General features: G+C 43.3%; 2 protein-coding genes across 7 annotated transcripts in view; one reads left to right on the forward strand and one right to left on the reverse strand.

Annotated features, from left to right (window-relative positions):
• Window positions 1–9020, reverse strand: part of ACTR3 (actin related protein 3) — a 59085-nt gene extending 50065 nt beyond the window's left edge. Inside the window, exon 1 of one of the 2 annotated variants that reach the window (XM_081242209.1) lies at window positions 8781–9020. In XM_081242209.1, coding sequence (XP_081098335.1) covers window positions 8781–8824 — 44 coding nt within the window. In that variant the 5' untranslated portion in view covers window positions 8825–9020. Of the gene's footprint in view, window positions 1–8309; window positions 8502–8780 lie in introns of those variants that run through there. The other variant, XM_081242210.1, reaches the window with a different exon arrangement.
• A 159-nt stretch (window positions 9021–9179) lies between these two features.
• Window positions 9180–13555, forward strand: part of LOC308621565 (uncharacterized protein) — a 111934-nt gene continuing 107558 nt past the window's right edge. For all 5 annotated transcript variants that reach the window (XR_014016479.1, XR_014016480.1, XR_014016481.1 and 2 more), the window contains exon 1: window positions 9180–9305. The gene's annotated coding sequence lies outside the window, so the exon portion shown is untranslated. The remainder of the gene's footprint in view (window positions 9306–13555) is intronic.

Here is a 13555-nt window from a genome sequence, read left to right on the forward strand (position 1 = left end):
CAAGTTATTTGTTGTTTGCAGCAAATTTCTCACTGATATAACCACAAGTTACATCTCTCATTTCTACTTCTCAAGAGTTTGCTCTCAATTTTAAATCCTGTTTCATTTTATTAAAAAAATCAAAGTTTCGTTTCTAAAATAACTTTCCTGACAGTAAGGCAACTTACACAAGCAAGGCATATCCCTTTGAAAGGCATTATGGAAGCAATAAAATTCTCAGCTAGTCTTTTACACAAATAACAAATTCACCAAGAAAAGGTAGGAAAAAAAGCCCCCCCGAAGTCTCTTTTGCTGTTACCTCTACCTTTTTTGACCATTATGAAACAAAGTTTTAAAAGAAATACCTTCAAACAGGAAACATACAAGCTCTTACGTGTGCTTTTTCAATAAAATGCATCCAAATTCATCATATACTCCAGAAATAACAATTTTGTTCATTCTCGTTTAGAAAGAAAAAAATCTACTTTCTAATAACCATGTGTTTCCTTTAATCTATATATTCATTATTTGCAGAGTCAAATGTCAAATGTGTACGAAGTCCTCTGAGTCTAACATAAAAATTATTTTTATAGTCCTATATTCTTAAGTTATTATTATTCTTAGGTTCAACTGTTTCATCTCTACGTTTTATGCAATCGTTAGTGAGGAATGACTTTTTTAATGCATCGATTATTTATTTTCAAATTGCAGCTTAACGAAGATGTACACCTTCATTTTAAAGTTATATGTAATTAAACATCATTTCCTTAATTGAGCTGTCCTGAATTAACCAGCAATTGTCAGTTTTACCATGCTAGACACAATATATGTCTTTATAATATTCAAAGGACTAAATAAATAATTCTATGTCATTTAACTTACATGTGTTTCAGGTTAATAAAATCAAAGAATTGGTCACAAAGACCTCCCTATATAGTTCATATTTGTTAAAAATTAACAGTTCTAAAAGTAGAAATTTATTTTTCTAAATATGTAGCTTAAAATTTGAACACTCTTCAAAAACTGGATTTAACAATTTAACCACCCTTATTGAATAATATTCCAAGTTGGGGTAGTACAGTAGTGGGCCCTGGAGTCAGACTGCCTCAAGGCTCAATTTCTATATCTACTACTTAACTATTTACATAAGCAAGTTACTTAAGCTCACCATACCTCACTTTCCTCATCTTTAAAATGGTAATTATACAACGTACATACCCACTTCGCAGGGTTTCTGAAGCTGTTAAACTCTTAAAAGGCCTTGAAATGGCTGATTTGTATACATCCATGTAATAAGTCTTTAAATAACTGAAATCCAAAACCTAAAATAAATGTATCTAAGATTTAAATGCCTAAAACAATTAAAAAAACACATTTCTGTGAAAAGATCATCAATTTTATGAAAATGGTTTCAAACGTTATGTTGGGGAACATAAAATCACAGGTTTTCATCTGCGCCTCATACTGCTCATTTCTATTACAACAGAAACACTAAAGAATTCTGATGCATGTGTTGCACCACATCTCAAACAAGACTACTTTAACTACAAAAAACATGTTACTTTGACTATTAAGAAGAAATTTCAATTTCTATAACTCATAAACATGAACTCCTAAGAAAACTTAAAAGAATTCAAGAATGCTGTCAACTGACACCTAAAAAACACTCCTGAAAGACATTTCTCAACCCTGGACCTCTGTTTAATTTGTAAATAAAGAGCGGATTAAATTATTTCTCAAATTCTTTTACAGCTCCATTAATTCTGTGTAATTAGGCACTTCTCTAAAGTGTGTCACAAATACACATTAAACGCTATTTTTAATAGCCTCAAAGTAGCCGAATTTTTTAAATGCTTATAAGCAGAAGAAAAGCGCACTGTATTTTAATTATACTAAACTCTAAAACTTCAAGCAAACACTTGGGTTTTATCATAGACCAATAATAAAACCATAGTTTATATTTTTACAGTTTCCAACCCAACCCTAAACTGTAGGTATTTTGCATCCTAGTTCCCCTTTTTAAGACTTCTACCCTCCTTGTAGCAACCCCTCATTCACACTAAACCCTGCAACTGAAAAAAGTGTTAAAGACATCCTTCGCAAGAGTATGGCATTTTCACAAAGGGCAAGAAGCCTTCAAGGAGCATGTTTACAGATGGAATGCTCAGCACCAGGACAGATGAAGAAAATGATCTCTGAGGCATGGGTCAGGGGTAGGGAGGAGAGGAGGAGAAGGAGGGAAAGAACATAGCGACACACACAAGTTCAAGGCTGTTCCCTTCCTGGTTGCAAGGAGGATGCAAGAATGACTGGTGTCTAAATGAACAGTTTGGAAAGGTTTTGAAAAAATTTTTGAAAGAAAATTATTAAAATTCCACAAAGTAGCCCTTTGGAAAAATTAAGATACTATTTGTCTTTCTGCTCTGTTATTGATCAGTTATGCAGGTACCTTTTATACATTTTATGATATAAAGGCCCACATAAAGATATAAAACAAGCAACACAAAAAACAGTATTAATCAGTATCCTATTTTGAAGAATCGAATTTAAAATATTTATCCAATAACATCACCTTATCTTGCACCATTACTCAATAATTCATGAACCTAGAAGTGCTTGGTAAGCGGTCAAGCCTGTTACTGTAGTGTTATTATTTTGCTCTTACCTCTTTATGCTGTGGCTATCACAGATCCATAGTGTCATAAAAGAGGCTGCAAGTTCCAAAAGAATTGCAGGTGAGCACTGAAACGCTTTTATTACAGGGGAATTTCGTTTCAGAAAATATACTGCCTAAAGGTACATTTTACACACCCCAGACTTCTGCTCCTAGTCGGAGTGTTTAGCTGTCCCCACGTGCTGGAGGGGGGAGCATTCTGCCCAAGGAGGAACACGGGGAGGAAAATTCAGCCCTACCTTGAGCTAAACTCCCCCAAGGACTTGCCTCCTAAAAAGTGGGATGAAATCACTCACCACTTCAAGCCACAGTGCTCACTCATTCTTCTCTTTGCGATGCTCAAGAAGCCAGATCACATAACCAAGATTTTTTAAGGAAGATTAATATTCAGTCTTTTTGTTCTCTCTTTAAATTGTCATTTTATTAGCTTCAATTTAAAAATGGTAATGATTATTGTCAAATCCCCACCTTCACTTCTGAAGCTCCTGTATTTTTAACTTCCCCTAGAACATTTCCAATTATGGATCATTAATCCAAATTCCAATCTTACTCAGCTTCTTAAAACCAACTCCTTATTGTCCCACTCAAACTCAGAATCGGAAATCTTCATTGATTGCTATTTATGATACACTAGAAACAACTGCCAAGTCCTAGCTATACTTCTATCTCTCAAATCAGCAAAAACATTTTGACTGAGCAAAGAACTGTGGTAGACAAAGCCCACAGGAAATAAGGAAATAAGCATAAGACAATGTGTTCCTTTCCTTAAGGACTTTTCAATTCAATAAAAAAGGGAGCTAACTGATAACAGTAATAATTACATTGTACTGAGCTCTTACTATGTACCAAGCACTGTGCTGAACCATCTTCATGCATTACCTCAAAAAACAAAAACCCCGTAAGATAGATACTATGATCTCCAAATTACAAAATTAAGACCTGTAGAGTTTGCAGTGTACAAGGTCACACCGCTAGTAAATGGTAGAGGTTGAACTCAAAAACAGCTCTGACTACAAAGCCCTTGCTAACCTTAAATAAACCACACAAAACAATATAACGGCCAGAAGAAAGGTACAAACAAAAGAAGCGTTCTTTCCCAAATGTATCTCTTCTGCTCCGTTCCCACTGCCAACACCCTACTTCAGAATTCCTGCATGACAGGTGCTGAGAGGACTGCTTAAAAATCATCTAAGAAGGACCTCCCTGGTGGCACAGTGGTTAAGAATCTGCCTGGCACAGCTTCCCTGGTGGCGCAGTGGTTGGGAGTACGCCTGCCAATGCGGGGGACGTGGGTTCGAGCCCTGGTCCTGGGGGATCCCACATGCTGCAGGGTAGCTGGGCCAGTGCGCCACAGCTGCTGAGCCTGCACTCTGGAGCCAGGGAGCCACAACTGCTGAGCCTGCGTGCCACGGCTGCTGAGGCCAGCACGCCTGGAGCCGGTGCTCCACAAAGGGAGAGGCCACCACAAGGAGAGGCCCTTGCACCGCGGCGAGGAGCGGCCCCCGCCTCCCCGCAGCTAGGGAGGGCCCACGCGCAGCAACGAAGACCCAAAGCAGCCAAAAATAATACGTAAATAAAATAAATTAAAAATGTTTTAAAAAAGGAATCCGCCTGACAATGCAGAGGACACGGGTTCAAGCTCTGGTCCGGGAGGATCCCACATGCCGTGGAGCAACTAAGCCTGTGCACCACAACTACTGAGCCTGAGCCCTAGAGCCCGCGAGCCACAACTACTGAAGCCCGCGCGCCTAGAGCCCGTGCTCCGCAAAGAGAAGCCACCGCAATGAGAAGCCCGCGCACTGCAACAAAGAGCAGCCCCCGCTCGCCGCAACTAGAGAAAGACCATGCGCAGCAACAAAGATCCAACGCAACCAAAAATAAATAATTTTTTTTTTAAAAAAGAATAAAGAGTTAACCTCACTAATACAAATAAAGCAACGTGCACAGGTCTGAAAAGAAGTGCCCATGGTGTAACAGAAAGAACACAGGGCTTAAATACAAAACAAAAAACAAAAAAAACCCTTAAATACAAATAGCAACTCTCACAACCCACCTACATGACATTAGAAGAGTAATTTAAATTCTCTGATCCTGGGGCTTCCCTGGTGGCGCAGTGGTTGAGAGTCCGCCTGCCAATGCGGGTTCGTGCCCCGGTCCGGGAAGATCCCACATGCCGCGGAGCGGCTGGGCCCGTGAGCCATGGCCGCTGAGCCTGTGATCCGCCACGGGAGAGGCCACAACAGTGAGAAAAAAAAATCTCCAATCCTATTTTCTCACTTGTAATATGAGGTAAAAATAGCTGTCACAAGATTAAGTAAGTTAAATAAAAAGCCTGACCAGCAGGTCCTCCACTAGTGGATCTTTCCCTTCTGTGCTTAAAAGTAAAATTTCAGAACTTTTTTACAATAAGGCTGAAAAGTTCATTAGATTCAATATACACCCAATCCAAAGTCAATATTCCAACACAAAATTGGCAGGCAGGAAGAGATTGGCAGGAAAGGAAAGGAGAAAGATATTTTAGGCAAGACTAAGAAAGAATCTAACTTCTCAACAGGAGCAAGTGTGCTATACTTACTGCAAACAGCATGCAAAGAAAAACAAGACCCATGACGGAATAAGAGTTTTACTGAATGTTTTTTGGTAACAAATAGATACTGTGAATGTTTCTGCCCTTGCAGACAACTGGAGAAATAGTATTATTACATATTATGTACAAAATTCATGTAAGAAACATGAACTTCCCACTTATATTGTCTCCCACCCACTCAGCTCTTCCCCACTGCTCTCAAACAAGATCATTCTACCTGTACCAACAGCTAGAATGTGACGACAGGATGAATAATATAAGCTCCTCATCCGCCGACTCCAACAAAATATTTATCCTTACATTTTAAGATTGCTAAGAAGTTTAACTCAGAGAAATTCCTTAATTCATTCTAGATCTGAACATATCCAAGAGCTCTACAATAAGGCTATAATAACTCTGCTATTAAAATCAATGAAAATAATTTACCAGTGCAGTATTTATTAGGGAAAAAAAAGGAAAGACGTAAAAGGGAAGAGAAATTTCACAATGCAAAGCTTTGTAAACAAGCTACAACATAATAAAAGTACGTAAGGAGTTCCTTTATATGGCTTGAATGTTGAAGAATTCTGAGGGAAAACATGCAAAAGATAATTTAGGATAATCTTAGCTTTACAAGTATTACAACGTTTTAAAAAATGCTTTAAAAAAAAGTTTTCCTCACCGCTGGTAGCCCGTTTGAGTCTGTACTTTAGTTCTTAAGCAACCAACTCTATCAATAAGAATCTCTGTCCAAAAATTTTACTCTACATTACTATTCCAATACAGATTGCCCACCAAAAAAGTATGTAGACATGGTATCAATATGAAAGAAGTATTTTTTTCTAAATTCTTTTCAAAGGAGTTATCTCTTTTATGATCTGGGCCAGTGATTCTTTATCTTATGTTGAAATACAAGACTTCTGCTGGAGGATCTCTAATTTTAAATTTAGGGATTAAGCTTCACGTATCGAAACTCTTACAGCTTTTCTTACCTAGGACCACCAAATTTTACAGATGGCCACTTTTTTCAGTCACCGTTTGCCTAACTTACATAATGAAATGGAATGAGTAACTTGATTCCAGTTATAACTTTTCACTTATATTAAGTGGGTAACTGTGATTGATGAATGCATTCTCTAAAGCACAAAGGAACACACAAATTGTAGGTGCACAATCTGCATCTCGGAACGTACAGTATTCTGGAACATGAAACTCCCTACTAAGGCCTTATTTAGAGATGCTTATCACAGGCCCAATTTCAATGAGCTATCCTTTAAGTGCTAATAAAGTTGAAGGTGTAACCTTCCAGGATTGCATAATGCGCAACAGGAAAGACCAAAATGCCTCTGAAAACCAAAATAAACGGATCTCTAAAGGTGGAATTTCAGAGACTGACAGATGGTAAAAGGAAGTGAGAAGTATCCTAATCAGTTCCATTTAAGTCATGAGTGTCCAGCTAACAACCTCTCCCGGTGAGATAAAACTAATGTAATAATGTAAGAGTAACTGCTATATTAAAACAAAAATATCCTAAGCATAGACTGAACCCCTGTCCCCCACGCCTCCTGCTCACTCTGTGTCTTAAATTCAAGGCTGCCCTATCAGAAAGAGGTCACTTAAGGATAGTTAACCTCAATGAAATACCCAGCACACTAATTCAAAAATAACCAAAACTATTGCGAAAGGGAAAAAACGAAGTGAGAAAGAGTTAACACCCTACTTAAGATGTTACCATGTTATTTATTAGGGCAACAATTATCTACACTAATTTTACTGACAAGGCAATGATTACTAAAGCACAGAATATTAATTATGTAGCCATATTTTTCACTTTAACAAAACATACTTGAAAATCTTTGTTAGTCAGGCTGCCAAATCTAATTTTAAAACTCACCCTACACATAAAACTACTCACCAGCTGGACTAAGAAGGGAGGAGGAAAAAAAAAAAAATACTGGTCCAGGGAAATGAAATTGGATTAAGAAAAAAAAACTTTAATTAGCTGTCCATCGAAAAACTACATGGAAGTTTCCTATATTACTATTATTTTAACATATTAATAAATCGGTTGTTTCCCTGTGCACGGCTGGGATTTTGTAAACTGCCACACTTGCATAAAGGTATGAGCATGAAGACTACCGAGAAATATTAACAGCAAATAGCGAGAAGCAGAACATCCTTTAAGTAACAATAGTTTGCTGAATAGTAAAAAAAAAAAAAAAAAGGGGGGGGGGAGGTTGGCAGTCCACTTCTCACAACAACCCCCCAAACAAAAAATGGGGAGTATTTGGGAAATGAGAGAAGTAATAATATATCAGCAAGGTATACACACGGACAAAAGAAAACACTTCCGATACTGCAACGTAAAGCAGTCACTCTACATTAAAATACAGGCAGTATTTTCTACCTAAGTATGAAGTGTGCTGTAACTCTCTAAAATGCCTATTAACACAAAAGGAACGACCACTTTCACGCCATCCTGTATTTGAGTAAACTACAGTACACATTTATGATAAACAACTCCTTGCAAAGCAAGCACATCCCTTGACAACTCTATCACCTTCCTCGCGCCTGAAGATACCGTCACAGAATGAACGTTTACAACTTAAATTAACCCTCCTGGGGGCTTCCATTCCTCCCTCTCCGTGGAACACAAATACATTTTTTAGGTTCCCATAAACTGACACCCAGCACCAGTAACTCAGCCTATGTGAAAACTGTTTAATTCTGAAAATTCTAATAAGATGTGTTCAGGTTGGAAACGAAAAACTACCTTATAAGGGTATAAAAGACTGAAAGCAGGAAGCGGCTTTGACAAAACTAAGGAAGTTGCAGCGCGCTTGCTCACTGGGGGACTTTTTCGAGGCAAGAGAAGTAACACATGACATCTTTCTCTCAAATTAAACTGTGACTTGGTTGACCGGTAAGAACGTCGTGGGAGATGTTAAAGACCGGGGGTCGAAAAGCAAGAGGAGGCGGGTGGTCAAATGAAAGCCCCGCTCTAGGTTCCCATTTTCCGAGTCCGACTCTTCCCCCTTCCCCACCCACACCCCGGGCAGAGCGTTGTCACAGCTATCTTGCAAAACCTACCAGGAGCGCTTCTCTTTCCTCGCTCCTCTGCCAGGCCAGTCCCCGCGCTCGATGCCCCGCGGTGCCCAAACCCACGGGCAGGAGGCGGCACGGAGGGAAAGGAGGGCCGGGCGCGCCGGGCTCCGCGACCACCCCAACGCGACCGCGGGCCCCGGGGAGGCGACCGTCCCCGCAGCTCCGCGGGCGGCGCTGCCCACCGCGGTGGGGGAAGGGCTGGGACGGGTCAGGACGGGGAGGCCGCTCCCCGGGGGCTTCTCGGCCCCGCGCACCCGCCCGGCTCCCAGAGGGTGAAGCGCGAGGGACGAGGGAGGCCCTGGCTCCGGGCCCCACCCCTCGCCAGCCGGCGGAGCCGGGGTGGACACCGCCGGCAGCGGCAACTCGCCGCACCGTTCATCTCCCGGCCTCCTGCCGGCCCCGCCATTTTCCTCCCTCCGCCTCAGTTTCCCCACCCCCGCCCATCAGCCCCCTTACCCCGTGCCACAGTCCACCACACAGGCCGGCAACCGTCCCGCCATCTTCCTCCTTGCCTGCTGCTGCCGCTGCCGCCGTCTGCTCCGTGCCGGTTGGGGCCAGGGATGGGCGGCGAGAGGTAGAGGCTATCTGACCATCCACGGCCAGGCCGCCCTCTCCGTCCGCGGGGGAGCCGGGAAGCCAAAGCAGTAGCGAGAGAGCAGCAGGCTCGGTCAGCGGCTACCACTTCCGCAACCCGGGCGGGCAGGCAGTCCCCGCCCTGCCCCGCCGCGGCCTCCTCCCCCTCTCTCTCCCCTCCTCCTCGCTCCTGCCCCCACCCTACAACTTCTTCCCCTCGCGCCGCCTTTCCCCGGAAAGCCAAGATGGCTGCCGGTGCCGACGCCCCGGCCAGGCCAGGCCCAGGCCGCGAGCGCTCCCCGTTCCGGCTCCGGGCGGGCGGGGCGAGAGAGCATGCGCAGTGAGGTGCGCCTCCGGCCGCCGCTCCGGTCCCGACGGTGAGGAAGTCCACTTCGGGTGTTCGTCCAGGTAGGGGCGGGGAAGTCGGCCCGAGCCTCCAAGTCTCCTTCTGAAGCTGGAAGGGGCTGATAGTTTCAGTTACTTCTGTGCTTGGTTGAGGGAGGGATGGGACCGCCTATCGCAGCCGCGAGTATCTTCTCCGGTGCCCCGGGGAAAACGGCCTAATGGAAAACGTTGTCAGCGGCACACATCCTTTTTTTCTAACTTGAGTGGCTGCTTTTCCGCGTGGAAAAGAGCGATATCAGACCGAGGGTGAGCAGTCGGTGGAGGGTTGAACAAAGGCTTGCGCCGTGGCTCCTCTGCCTTTGTGCGTTCTTTTTTTTTTTCGTTACACTTGTGCGTTGTTACAGCCTCGCGTGTTACAAGCGTTACAGCACGGTTTAGATTGCAGGCCCTCCGGAGGGCAGGCCTGTGCCCACGAGGAAGGCAGACCTCCCGAGAATATGGTCTACGTAACATGCTCTACACAAATACACCTTTTTTTTTTTTTTTTTGCGGTACGCGGGCCTCTCACTGTTGTGGCCTCTCCCGTTGCGGAGCACAGGCTCCGGACGCGCAGGCTCAGCGGCCATGGCTCACGGGCCCAGCCGCTCCGCAGCATGTGGGATCCTCCCGGACCGGGGCACGAACCCGTGTCCTCTGCATCGGCAGGCGGACTCTAAACCACTGCGCCACCAGGGAAGCCCCACAAATACACCTTTGACCACTTCGGACGATGACAAAGATTTCCCTCTGGAGTAGTTTAAGGTTCTACTGTTCTACTTTTGCAGGATGAAACCAAAGATTAAGGACCAAAGATTTTAATTAAAAAAAAAAAAAGCTAAAAACTGGAAAGCCTGAGCAGTGGTTTTCAGACTTCTCAGTGCGCATGAGAATTACGTGGAAGGCTTGTTAAAGCACAGAATGCTGGGCCGTGAATCCTCTTGATGATTTGGTGTGGAGGGGGCCCTGGTAATGTGCATTTCTACCGAGTTCCCAGGTGATGGTCTGGGACCCGCCCGCCCCCCAACCTGGGAAAACTATAAAGTGAATAGCTTTTTTCTCCACCAGGCTTACCTTCTGATAAACCATGTGGATTAGCTTATATGTGACTGAAATAGAAATATTTTTCCTCAGAAAGGATGTCTAATTACTCCAGAAGATTTAGACCAGCCCGGGGGATGGGGTATAGGTTTTTCATTCATTTGGCAGATGAGGATTGCTCACCCACTCGATTATGACAGGGACTCTGCTGACCCTAAATATTCCATAGGCATAAAATAGAGAAGGTCTCTGTGCTGTAGAGTTTACAGTTTAGTGGGGAAACATACAAATTGTGTTAAGAGCAACAGAAGTCAGAAAGCAGGGGGCTCTGAGAAATGGAGAGGAGTGGGAGACTGGGAAGGAGGTAACAGGTAGGGGAGGCTTCTCTGACAAAGTGGCATTTAAAAGCTGAGGGCTGGAGGATAGTAGGAAATAGAGAAGAGGGTGAGGAAGAAGGGGGGCCCTCCAGCAAGTGGGAACAGCAGGAGTCAAGGCCCTGAGGTGAGAAGGAGGTTGGCTTCTTCCACAAATTGAAAGAAGACGCACGTGATCAAAGTGAAGTGAGCCAGGGAAGACAGAATGGGAGATGAAACCTGAGAGAGAAGGAAGAATCAAATGGTGCAAGGATTTGTGGACTTCTCTAAGTGTCTTAACATTTAGCCGGAAAGCTATTTGGAAGCCATCAAAGAGACTTAAGCAAGGAGATGTTCTGGCTGCTTTGTAGGGAATGGATCCCACAGAGAAAACAGTGAAGTGAATGGTCATATATCATACATGATGCTGGCATTCAGGGATAGAAACGTGTGAGGAGTAGCATCCAGATGGGATTGGATACGTGCAAAGGAGACTTACTAAGGGGCGTCATACTCATTACCATCAAATGGTGCCCAGCACATCCCCGGCTACTCATAGAAAATAAACAGATAATCCTCCGGGGAGGCTTTCCTCAGAGATTGTCTTCCAAGAAGGCAGACAGAAGTGATTCTTCGTTCACATGCATTGTTTTGTTCTTCCCTACATGTAGAAGATGCTATATGGGGATTCATTGCTGCCTTTTCCACCATGAGGTATTTAAGGCCATTTGGGAGACCAGATGCCTAAAGATTGGCTCTGACAGAGGAGGGAGATGTGGCTTGGTTGCAGTAGAGCAAATGGTTGTTTCCAGCATCACAGGTGGTAAGTCAGGACTAAAGGGATCTTACCTAAGGGGTCCCGAGGACAGAGGTTAGGAACTTGAACTCAGGGAAGTTCTCACGCTCAGGGAAACCCATAGTGGTAGATCCTCAAAATGGCTGTCCAAATGCTGGCCTTGGGTGGGTTGTCATGGGAAGTAGTTACATCAGTGTTCAGAGACTAGAATGCTCCCACAGCCCGGGCAGGCAACATTGTAAGTGAAGAGGGCTATGCGGAGGGTATGGCAACGCTTAGAGCCCACAGAAGACAGTAGAAAACTGTTGCTATGTGGGAATGTAGGCCTGGTGTTGCCAAAGCCTCCCTTTATTCAAGAAAATTCAGAAATCTGTATTTTTATCTAATTCTTTGAAGGCTGTATCTGACCTGTAGTCTGTCAGTTTTCAACATTTGAGTTGAGAGGCTGTTTAATGTTTACTTGTGTATTACATTCAAATATGAAGTTCATGTCAGTGCTAGGTGCTGTATCTCATTTCGTAGGCGTGAGGAACCCTGCCACGGTTTCTTTCGCATAGTCAGGACTGTCCTTCGTCTATAAGGCTGTGACTGTTAGAAGCGTTTGGAAGCTTGCAGCACTTATGAGAAGTGTCATTTGTGGAGGTTCCTCATAACGTCTACCCAAAACACTTTGCTTGCTCAAGACCCCTTCTACTTCCTGCTTCCTACGTGCCACATTGTCAGCATCTGTACTTTGGAGGCACATCTGGCCAAAGCATTTCTGACCACCCTGTTTGCATATGCACCCCCTGCTTCCTGCCCACCCTTCTCCAAATACAGAGAAGCAGAGGGTGTCCGAACTAGAAGCCCTCTTGGAGATGATCTTGTATGATGTGGAAAGGAAAGCCGTGGTGGGTGGGTGGGGTTTGTTTGACTGCCCTAAATCCATTACTCCCTGGTGGCACCCTAATGTTCCTTGTAGTTCAGGTCAACCAGGTGCTTTGCTCTTGTTAGTTTCCAAGCCCAGTTCCCAGCCTTTCAATCATTTGTGCGTCTTACAATATCCTGCCAATAAATCCCCTTTTGCCTAAGTTAGCAGCAATCAGTTCCCATTACTTGCATCAAATTTAAGAACCCTAAGTGATACAGAAGCCCAGAAAGTTTAAGTGATTTTCCCAGTATCGTAGGCAAACTAGGGAACGGAGTCCAGACCAAAACCCAGTTCTGACCCCTTTTCAGGGCTCTTTAGTTATAATGCCACAAGCATTATTTAATTTTGACTGATATACTGGTTAACAGTACCATGAGATTTCCTAGGTCATTCCTGTGTCTTAAGGCCAATTTAGCACATGTCTCTGAATCTTAAAATGTCCAAGAAGTTCACATGTCACTCAATCTCCATTATTTTAAAGTGGGAAACATCATTATTTTTTTAAACATTATTATTTCAGCTTAGGTACTTGCTGCACGGGTGACTATTTGCAAGTTGTCAGACCAGTCAAATCTACAGAGAGCATTGATTAAAGCAGATAGATAAATGGTCAAGATGTCCATGCAGCCTAGTGGTGAGAGGGGATGATGGCTGTGAACTGTGGCCTCTCCTTTCTCAAGTTGTGTGATCTTAGATAACTTCATATGTTGAGAGAACACTGAACTTGGAATGAAGAAACTTGAGTTGAGTATGAGCTTTTTAAATTAATCTGTTTCTTCATCTATAAAAATGGCAGGAATACCTAACCCACAGGGTTGTTGTAAAGCTTAAATTCTTAAAAAAGCATATTACAAATTATAAAATGATTTTATGAACAGATCAGGAGGAATATGGTTGAATTATAAAGTAATGACTCTTTTACTTATTACTTATACCGACCTAAACATCCAAAAGTTGGTCCTCCTTTTCGCAGACTTTATCTTGGGGCCTGTGTGCTTACTCTTTTAACGCTATCATCATGCAAAATATTTTTGGAAGTTTTCCTTCAAACTTGCCTTCAGAGCCTGTTGCACATTCCTTTAAATATCTTCATTGGTAACAAATCTTGGCCCTTTGTGGGTAGGTTTGATTTTTAGAATGGGCCCAAAATTATTTTTCAGAGCCACGTCTAATGCAT

Source organism: Mesoplodon bidens (genome assembly GCF_964165515.1).
Source record: "Mesoplodon bidens genome assembly, chromosome: 8".
NCBI lineage: Eukaryota > Metazoa > Chordata > Mammalia > Artiodactyla > Ziphiidae > Mesoplodon > Mesoplodon bidens.